Consider the following 10,356-nt stretch of genomic DNA (forward strand, 5'->3'; position numbering starts at 1 on the left):
CCAAGGCTAAATTCCACTGTGGGGCCAGCTGCCGAACTCTGGGTCTATCCAAAGCGAAGCCTCTGATTAGGGCAGAAAGACATGAGGAAGAACCTATCTCCTTCCTGCCGTAAAAAGCCAAGACACTGGCAATTGCTGTCCTATAGCCAGCAATAGTGCCAGGTGCCAGATTGCGGTCCCTAAACAGAGAGAGTAGGAAATCCGCAATCAGCTGAACAGAGGCTTCGAATGGATCAACCTCCCTGCCGACACACCAATCACAGAAGATCTTCCATCTGGACTGGTAGACGGCAGAAGAGGAAGCCCTGATAGATCGCGCGATGCGATCTGACACCTCTCGAGAAAAGCCTGCCTTGGCGAGGCTTCCAGAGATAGCCTCCACGCGTGAAAGTGGAGGATCTCTGGTCGATAGTGTGTCGTCCTGGACCGAGGCTGACGCAGGAGATTCGGTCTGGTGGGGAGAGCCAGTGGCTCCTCCACCAGAAACGACAAGAGCTCCGGAAACCAAGGCTGCCTCGGCCACAGGGGGACTATCAGAAGTAAGGAGCAGTGATGCTCCCTGATTTTCTGAAGCACCCTGCCCACCAGGTTGAAGGGAGGGAATGCATAAGCATGCATCCCGTCCACAGCCCAAGCCTTCGGATCTGGGACCGGAGAGACAAAGGTTGGCAGCTGATTGTTCAGAGAAGTGGCAAACAGATCTATCAAAGGCCTGTCCCACACCTGACAAATTCCCCGGAAGACCGAGGGACACAGCTGCCATTCCGTCAACACCGGTTGGCGGCGCCTGGAGAGGGTATCCGCCAACACATTCAACCTGCCCGGAAGATGCTTGACCGAAATGGACAATTGCATTTCCTGACAGAGAAGAAGGATGCGGATGGAGAGGGCACACAGGACGTGAGACCTGGTGCCCCTTGTCTCTCCAGATACGCGACAACTGTAGTGTTGTCGGTAGCCACACAAATGGCCTTGGACTGCAGGAATCCCCAAAAGGATTGTAGTGCCAAAAGAACTGCCCTCATGTCGAGCACGTTGATGTGCTCCGAGAGCTGATCCCCAGACCACTCCCCCGAGCGACAATGGCCGTCGAGGTAAGCTCCCCATCCTGTCATGGAAGCATCCGTGAACAGGGTCATAGAGGGGACAGGCTTTGTCAGAGGAACCCCGCGGAGAACATTCTCCCGAATGGTCCACCAGCGAGCGAACTCCCTGACCGACTGAGTGAGAGTTATCCAGGCCTCCCACTTCCTGGATGACGGAACCCAGTTGGACAGGAGGAACATCTGGAGAGGTCTGATGTGAAGTCTCCCTCGGGGGACCACATCTGCCAGGGCGTTGAGATACCCCAGAAAACTGAGGAACCAACGCACCTGGACCTGCGACCGTTCGATGAAGGACAGAGCTAGAGCCCTGGCCTTCTCAAACTTCTCCACCGGTGGTAGGGCTATGCCCAGAACCGTATCGAAACGATTCCCCAGGAAGACAAAGTCCTGAGATGGGGAAACCTCTGACTTCTCTCTGGAAGGAATGAAGCCGACTCTGAGCAAGACTTTCAGGACCAGCCGGGTATCCTTCACTAACGATTCCCTCACCCTGTGAAGTATGAGGGAGTCGTCGAAATAGATGTGGACGTCTATTCCGCGAGAGTGAAGGAATCCCACGACTACCTGCAGCAGTTTGGTGAACACCAAGGGAGCTGTCGTCAGCCCGAAGGGCATGGCCCGGAATTGGAAGACCTTGCCGTTGCACGTGAAACGGAGGAACTTCCGTGCCGACTTCTTGATGGGGATATGGAAATAGGCATCCTTCAGATCTACTGAAGTTGCTCACATCCCGTCCCTCACGGAGGCCATGATGCCCCGTGGGGTCTCCATCTTGAAGTGAGGAGAATCTACGTGCCTGTTGAAGGCACTGAGATCTATGATCGGGCGCCACTCTCCGGACTTCTTCCGAACGAGAAACATTCGGGAGTAGAAGCCGGGAGTGATTTCCGACATAGGAATCTCCTCTACCATGCCCTTGGCAAGCAAGGTCCTTACTTCCTCCTGGATCGCCCGAGCCTTCTCCAAATCCCCCGGAGGAGGAAAGAAGATCGGCTGGGCGGTAAGAGGCGGATCCCGAAGAAGGGGAATACCTAGACCCTCCTTGACCACCGACAACGTCCACGCGTCCTCCGTAATTTCCTGCCACTGGGACAGGAAAGCGGAGAGACGCCCGCCCACAGGAAGCTCCGGCTGGGGCAGATCGAGTCCCTGCCAAAACAGAGATTCGTCCGCCCATCCGGAGCCTGAGCCTGCGGGAGAAGAGACCTGAACGGGAGGACCGCCGTCCACCCCGCCAGACCCCTGTTCTGTCTCGGTCAAGAAGAAGAAAGAGTCAGGAGCCCTTCTTCTTGCCCCCAGGAGGTTTCTTACCCTTCTTACCTTTCCCCTTATTGCCCTTGAAGTGTGGCTGCGATTTGGGTTGGGTAGACGCCTGCCCAGCCGAAAACTTAGCCCTCTTCTTGGGAGGCGCTGACCCCTGCGAGGCGCTGGCCTTCTCGGAACGAAACCTCTTCACCAAGAGTGCTGAGGCAATCGAGTCCTCCTTCTGGACAGAAGGGAGAGCTCCCCCGAACAGGGTAGAGCCAGTGAAGGGGGAAGTCAATAGACGGGAAAGATAAGGTTCCTCGACTGAGCGATTTTTTAAGATTGAAAATCGCCTAGCCAACACGACATTGGCGAGCAGGGAGACCTGTAAGGCCGCCGATGCCTTCAACGCCGCGTTCAGGGCAGCTGTAAGCCTGTCCTGAATGTCGGCCTGTTCCGTCTCTGGTACCCGACCCTCAGGCAAGTCGGATACCTTGTATAGACTCACAGTCAGGAAGTCTATGTAAGACAGAACTTGGATGGAAAGGCGCAACATCCTCTCCATCCTGTGGTGCTCTCTAGCATCGAGCACCACCTGGTCCACCGATTTGCCGGGCCAGGCAGCCAACTCCCTCCCTCGACTCCAGCTTTGCTGGTTGAGGGGCCAGTTGCCCGTCATGTGTAGCGTAGTCAGCGGTAGAAGCCTCTGACAAATCGCCAACACCGAGCTGCAGACCGGCAAACCCTGGGGTGCGGGTAGATGAAGAATTCTTCTCCAAAACCCGTGCCCGGGCGGTGGCCAGAGCCGAAGACACAATGGTGCCTTCTGGCAGAGTCCGATCAGTATGAACGGAAGCCCGAGGAGCCACCAAAGAACCTAGAAGGGTGGTGGACTCGGGCACTGACGATGCAGAAGGGGGTGGGCATACCTCCGCTCCGAGAATCCGAGAAATGTCGGCCCGTAGGGCCCGCATCCCCGAAAGAACATGCTGAGCCTCGGTTTCAGCAATCTCGGAGCCCCCTACCTCCTGGGAACCCTCCTGGTCGGAAGGGTCATCTGCCGATGACTCAGAAGGATCAATCGCCGAGCACCCAGGAGACAGATGGATAACATCGTCATCCTCTGCCAAGCCCACGCCCTCAGCGTCCATCTCCTCCTCGCTAGCGACAGAAGTCGCCCTGGGAGGAACAGGGGCCGCCAGAGGAGACCTCTCTGGAGAGGGGGACTCCTCTATACGGCGTTTAGATGTAGAACGTCTAACAGCCGAAGCTGTAGGCTTAGAAGCCAACCCCTGAGGACAGGAGACCGTCGAGTCCGCGCGGGAGGCGGAAGTCCTAAAGGTCCGGCGAACCTTTTTAGGACCGGCCGAAACGGCCCCCGAAGTAGTAGAGCGTTGGGGGGATTCAGCACTGCTAAAACGTCTCCTAGAGGGAGAGACCATACCCCAAGGGTTCCATGAAGGAAGACCCATGGGGTTGAACCCAAACCCCTGAGGGAATGGGAACAGTCCCGCGGGCTGGGAGTAACCCCAGAACTGGCCAAATTGGTCTGCCTGAGCCTGGGGCTGGACACCCTGTCCAAAGGACCAGGGTGAACCTCCACTCCCACCAGGTGGAAACCCAGCCATGTACGGGCCGAGCCCGTAACCGCTGGGTAACTGTTGGTACCCATGACCATCCGCAGGTTGGCCTGGGCGGCCCGGGATTGAGTGCCCGCAGGCACCCCTACACCTCGAGCCCAGGGGAAAAGGCGACCGGAAACCGGAAGCCTGACCTGGGGCCCCAAATCCCTGGGGGAAACCCCCTGGGAAACCCTGCACCGGAAAATCTGGACTAGAGCGAAAAGCCCCAGATCCAGAGACCTGTGAGGGTAGGAACCCAGGCCCCGCACTGACACTAGGATTAGTGAACTCAGTGTCACTAATCCCCGTAGCCACTGACAACCCTGACAAAAAGTCAGTGACCCCTGACCCCATACCCGAGGGTACCGGTCCGGCGTCAGGGCGGCCCCCACCAACGACGCCACCTGGCGTGCCGAGGTCCCTGAAAGACTCAGAGACCTGTGACCGGAAGTCCCTTTCCGACGGTAGCACCGCCGGCTGTCGGGAGCTACCGGCCGATTCGACCCTAGACTTCGCCGAGTCAGGGTCGGGTTGCTCCCCCCCCATACCAGGACGCGCCTGGACAGGGGGAGCCACCCCCTGCTCGAGGGCGGAGCTCAGTGTGAGAACACCCCCAGCAGTGACAACCTCACCCCTTGGCTCAGGGCCGGGGGTAGAAAACCTGGGTAGGGGAACCTTTACAGCGGACCCGGCGTGCAAACAAAGTTCGCACGGTGAGGCCTCGCTGCAAGGCCGGCATAAGGGACAGGCATCATGTGGGTCCTGCTCTCCGTAGAAGTGAGAACACCCATGTGCCGAACCACGACGCAGCCCTGAATCCATAATTGTTACGAAATATATAATCAAATAACAACAGTTATTAATACAAATAAACGTAACAAAAATAAATGGAGTGAAAAAACACAACTCCAACAAACAAATACGAACGAAAGCAAAAGCTAACGAAACGTAAAAAAAGCTAAGCAAAATATACGGTCGAATAAATAATAAGACCGATAAAAAGTGAAAAAACTTCACGAAAAACCAAACAGCGCAAAACACGTGGATACACGCTCGGTGCGTGGAGTATAGCAAATGGCCGAACAAAGGCCGAATAAAGGCCTAAAAGCAGGATATATTAACAAAATAAACGTCTGCAAAAGACTGTTACAGTTAACGATGGGTTAAAGCAATAAGCCGATATATAAATACTCGGCTATAAGCTAGACTTAAGCTAGAAAGAAAAGGAAGGCACTCAGCTGAATATAGCACGTCCGCCCGCTCCGGTAGCCTTAAAGATAAGAGGAAGGGAGATAACTCTATGTTCATGACGTGAAGGCTCATGGTCCTAGGGAGGGCGGGATTTTTTAATCTTTTGTTTTTGGGATACAAAGATGGGTGTAGGTACCATATTTGCATACTAAAGTTGAGGTAATTATTACTGAAATGAAATTCTGGTTTAAAGTTAACCCTGCGTTTCTTTATCCTTTTAGAATATATTTTTAAACTACATAACAATCGCATTGATAGAAGATTAAATTTGTGTAAATCAAAAATTTCCTCTGATTTCTGACATTTGATTGTCATGGTTACCTACTGAAAAAATGCTAAAAATGCAAAAATACTGCTAATTCCAACCTAACACTACAACTTTCTAGAAGAAATTTAATTCTAAACACCAATCTTAAAATCAACAACACTGTCATGGTAACAAAGTACTTACATTTCAGCAAATTCCAACTCAGAAATCCTTCATAACATGACCACATGTAAACACTATGAATATTTCACTGCCTGTAAATCTATTTTTTTATGCGTAGACACAGATTCGAGACTGCCCAAATAGTTATCTCCAACACAAAGCTAAAATATTAATGTGATGGAGGGTCTGTCCATGTGATAGACTGGCGGATGGAAGGTCTGTCCATGTGATTGAGGGTCTGCCTATCTGATGGACTGGTGGATGGAGGGTCTGTCCATGTGTTGGAGGGTCTGTCCATGTGATGGACTGGTGGATGGAGGGTCTGCCCATGTGATGGACTGGTCGATGAAGGGTCTGTCCATGTGATGAACTGGTGGATGGAGGGTCTGTCCATCTGATGGACTGGTGGATGGAGGATCTGTCCATGTGTTGGAGGGTCTGTCCATGTGATGGAGGGTCTGTCCATGTGATGGACTGGTTGATGGAGGGTCTGTCCATGTGACGGACTGGTGGATGGAGGGTCTGTCCATGTGATGGGGGGTCTGTCCATGTGATGGACTGGTCGATGAAGGGTCTGTCCATGTGATGGACTGGTCGATGAAGGGTCTATCTATGTGATGGACTGGTGGATGGAGGGTCTGTCCATCTGATGGACTGGTGGATGGAGGGTCTGTCCATGTGTTGGAGAGTCTGTCCATGTGATGGACTGGTGGTTGGAGGGTCTGTCCATCTGATGGACTGGTGGATGAAGGGTCAGTCCATCTGATGGACTGGTGGGTGAAGGGTCTGTCCATGTGATGGGGAGTCTGTCCATCTGATTGACTGGTGGATTAAGAGTCTTTCCATCAGATGGAAAGGTTGATGGAGGGTTACCAGATTTTACTGATAGATTCCTGTGATGACGCCAAACATCATTATGCCAAGAAATCGTCCCTGACCAACATTTACATAAGTTGACAGCGGCCAACTTTGTTAAATTCACAAAATGGGTTCTGAATCTGATATTTTTAAGAGTTTGTTCAAGGAAAATAAATGACCTTGACTCAGATGTAAGGTCATTGAGGTCAAATTTGTGAAAGAAGTTTCGAGTTAGTGGCTTATCCTTTTAAATCACAAAAAGCAATCCCCTGCAAACTGCCCTGATAAGGAGTATGATAAGGATGAGTTTGATAAGGACGAGTTTGATTGGTCCAAGGGAACTCAAGTTATTATGCAGAAGTTGTGATGTAGAAAGAGGGTATTAGGCATTACAACATCCTGACCATGTTAGTTGTCATAGCAACTGGTATACGGGGTTTGCATAGAGTAGTCAGAAAGTGATTACAGAGAAATCGGCAGTTAATGCGACAAAACATTCAAACACAAAACAAACACAGCTTTTATATTCAAAGATTTTATAAAAAAAATCTCTCCCTGTTACCAAAGTCTTTGCATAGCTTGTGTAGGTTTAGAAATTAATGTGAAACTCCATGAAAAAAAGCAAACATTTTGTAAATTTACATCAGGCATTAAGCTGGCTTATCAACCAGTTTGTTTACAGCAAATAATTCCTTAGATTCTAGACATTTCTGTTAAATATATAAATTCTGGCTAAAGCCCTGTATAAAGGGTCAGACAATGATGGAGGCAACATCATTCTGCCCTGGCAATTGTTACAAGTTCTAAAATTCTAGGTTAAATTGTTACATGCTGTTCTAATCTTAATCATGTAGCTTTGTGTTTGAAGGAGAGAGAAAAAATAATGTAACAACTGTAAGACAGACAGTTACCGTCACAAAAGTATATTTAACAACAAAAACAATATTCTTACGGACTTCCAGATAACTACAGAAATTTGTACCCGATTTTGTTTTGAACACATGATGGTGGGGATATAAACACAATGGCAGTGAACGCATATAAATAACTATAATATTCAATAACGATAAATATCGCAAGGTTAGCATGTATGTATATATAAAATACACTCCACATAATGTCATTTCGTGGACATGTAAAAGAGAGATTTCACTCTGATATTTTACTGGCATATATATCAGAAGTAGAGAATCAACACTCGCACAAAAACTGATGTAGGAAAATGTTCAATACTGACTGTGACTGATAAGTATGAAAACCTTACTATGATTAACAGATACAGTACATAATACAACCAACACACTTTTTATGTAAACAAGTTTTGTTTTGACATTTCCTCTCAGTGAAATGATAATACAAATCACATCCTTACTGAAAAAGTCTGCTTTTCTATATCTGGTCACTGCAGTTGTTTTTCTATATCTGGTCACTGCAGTTGTTTTTCTATATCTGGTCCCTGTAGTTGAACTTGCTAGAAACATTTTCTGTAATACCATTTCTATGTATCATCTCTTACACTATCGTTATTCTAAAACTGCCTCCTGTCTTTTTTACTTGAGAGATTGTTTCAGCAAAGAAAAACTAAACAGTCCCTCTCCCGAAAGACAACACCGTCAGCATTATAAATTTTCAGTCCTACCCCCTCATTGTTATATCTGTGTAAACAAAAACACAAGGTCCAGTTTAAACAAAAACATGTGGTCCTGTGTAAACAAAAACATATGTTCCTGTGTAAACAAAAATGTGTGGTCCTGTGTAAACAAAAATATGTGGTCCTGTGTAAACAAAAATATGTGGTCCTGTGTAGTGTATCAAGAGAACTTATCCCAGAACACATGTAAAATACACAGAATCACATGACACCATACAAGGGTCGCAGCAGTGTTTTACTGCAATGAACCAGAAAACAAAAAAACAAAAAATGTAGCACTTTCAACTTGAAAACATAATTCTGTGATAACAAATTTAAATGGTGTTTACACCTTCACAAATAACATAAGGATGAGGATGACAAAAATAACATTATTGTGCTGAACTCAACTGAATACAAATTTAAATTGTTATGAAGAACATAGATACTGCGATTCACCACCAGTACAATGAGGAGCTTGGTTCTAAATGAAATGTCTATTTAAGTCTTAAGACTTCAGGGTTTTCCATAAAAGCCAGTCGCCGGCCAATTTGACCAGCTACTTTGATCATTTGGCCGCCTACACCAATCCAGTTCTGTAATAATGTTCCTTACACGACTACATGTACACGGCAGGCCAGCCTCCTACTTTCACTACACAGTCTACTTCTGTTTGAAATATCTAGATTACAATTACACATTACAATCATAGGTTGTGTGTGAAATATCTAGATCACAATTACACATTACAATCATAGGTTGTGTGTGAAATATCTAGATCACAATTACACATTACAATCATAGGTTCTGTCTGAAATATCTAGATTACAATTACACATTACAATCATAGGTTGTGTGTGAAATATCTAGATTACAATTATATATTACAATCATAGGTTGTGTGTGAAATATCTAGATTACAATTACACATTACAATCATAGGTTGTGTGTGAAATATCTAGATTACAATTACACATTACAATCATAGGTTCTGTCTGAAATATCTAGATCACAATCACATATTACAATCATCGGTTGTGTGTGAAATATCTAGATTACAATCACATATTACAAACTTTTTTCTTTGAATGAGAGGTATTGGTTTTCTGCTGCTGAAAAACCAATCACATTTACAAAACGTTCGTACAATAAAAGTATGGTTATCATCCCATTTCTACCTGATGAATATTGAGCTAAACATCAACTCTATCAAAAGTTGCTGCAGGAGGAAGTGGACATCACATGAATCTAGCCTTCATTTTACATACCATAGAATGGTTCTATACACTGAAAATAATTTCTTATGAAATGTTCATTTAAGTTTGTGTACAGTATCACACGACAATTAAGTGTTTAACATCTTGTCCATGAAATAGGTCTCTTAAAATTTGTCATGGTAGCTTTGTGCTGACCACAGAAATGTTTAACAAGATTGGATGTGTATATTCAGCCTGAGAATGATCATCAAGGTCTCAACCCTGAGATTACATAAATTGTTGTTATAATTGTACACTATTTGTGTGTACAGGATTAATTACTATTCATGGCTCTACATGAAAAAATCCAGAATACAATTTTAGATCTTTAGACGATGTACAGATGATATTTAGACGATGTACAGATGATATTTAGACGATGTACAGATGATATTTAGACAATGTACAGATGATATTTAAATGTACAGATGACATTTAGACCATGTACAGATGATATTTAGACATTACACAAATGATATCTAGAAAATGTGTAGATGATATTTAGATGTACAGATGACATTTAGATGTACAGATGATATTTAGACCATGTACAGATGATATTTAGACGATGTACAGATGATATTTAGACGATGTACAGATGATATTTAGATGTACAGATGATATTTAGACGATGTACAGATGATATTTAGACCATGTACAGATGATATTTAGACATTACACAAATGATATCTAGAAAATGTGTAGATGATATTTAGATGTACAGATGACATTTAGATGTACAGATGATATTTAGACCATGTACAGATGATATTTAGACATTACACAAATGATATCTAGAAAATGTGTAGATGATATTTAGATGTACAGATGACATTTAGACGATGTACAGATGACATTTAGACGATGTACAGATGATATTTAGACGATGTACAGATGATATTTAGACGATGTACAGATGATATTTAGACATTACACAAATGATATCTAGAAAATGTGT

The 10,356-nt window shown here is 46.0% G+C and overlaps 1 protein-coding gene across 1 annotated transcript; it reads right to left on the bottom strand.

Annotated features, from left to right (window-relative positions):
* Positions 1–5,896: 5,896 nt before the first annotated feature.
* LOC132550275 (guanine nucleotide exchange factor subunit RIC1-like) lies at positions 5,897–6,448 on the bottom strand. The gene has a single exon (XM_060214322.1). The coding sequence runs from the start codon at positions 6,446–6,448 to the stop codon at positions 5,897–5,899; it is 552 nt and encodes a 183-aa protein (XP_060070305.1).
* Between the last annotated feature and the right edge of the window lie 3,908 nt (positions 6,449–10,356).

Source organism: Ylistrum balloti, unplaced genomic scaffold (genome assembly GCF_031769215.1).
Source record: "Ylistrum balloti isolate Yb309-2 unplaced genomic scaffold, AGI_CSIRO_Ybal_v1 Utg370116, whole genome shotgun sequence".
In the NCBI taxonomy this organism is placed as follows: Eukaryota; Metazoa; Mollusca; class Bivalvia; order Pectinida; family Pectinidae; genus Ylistrum; species Ylistrum balloti.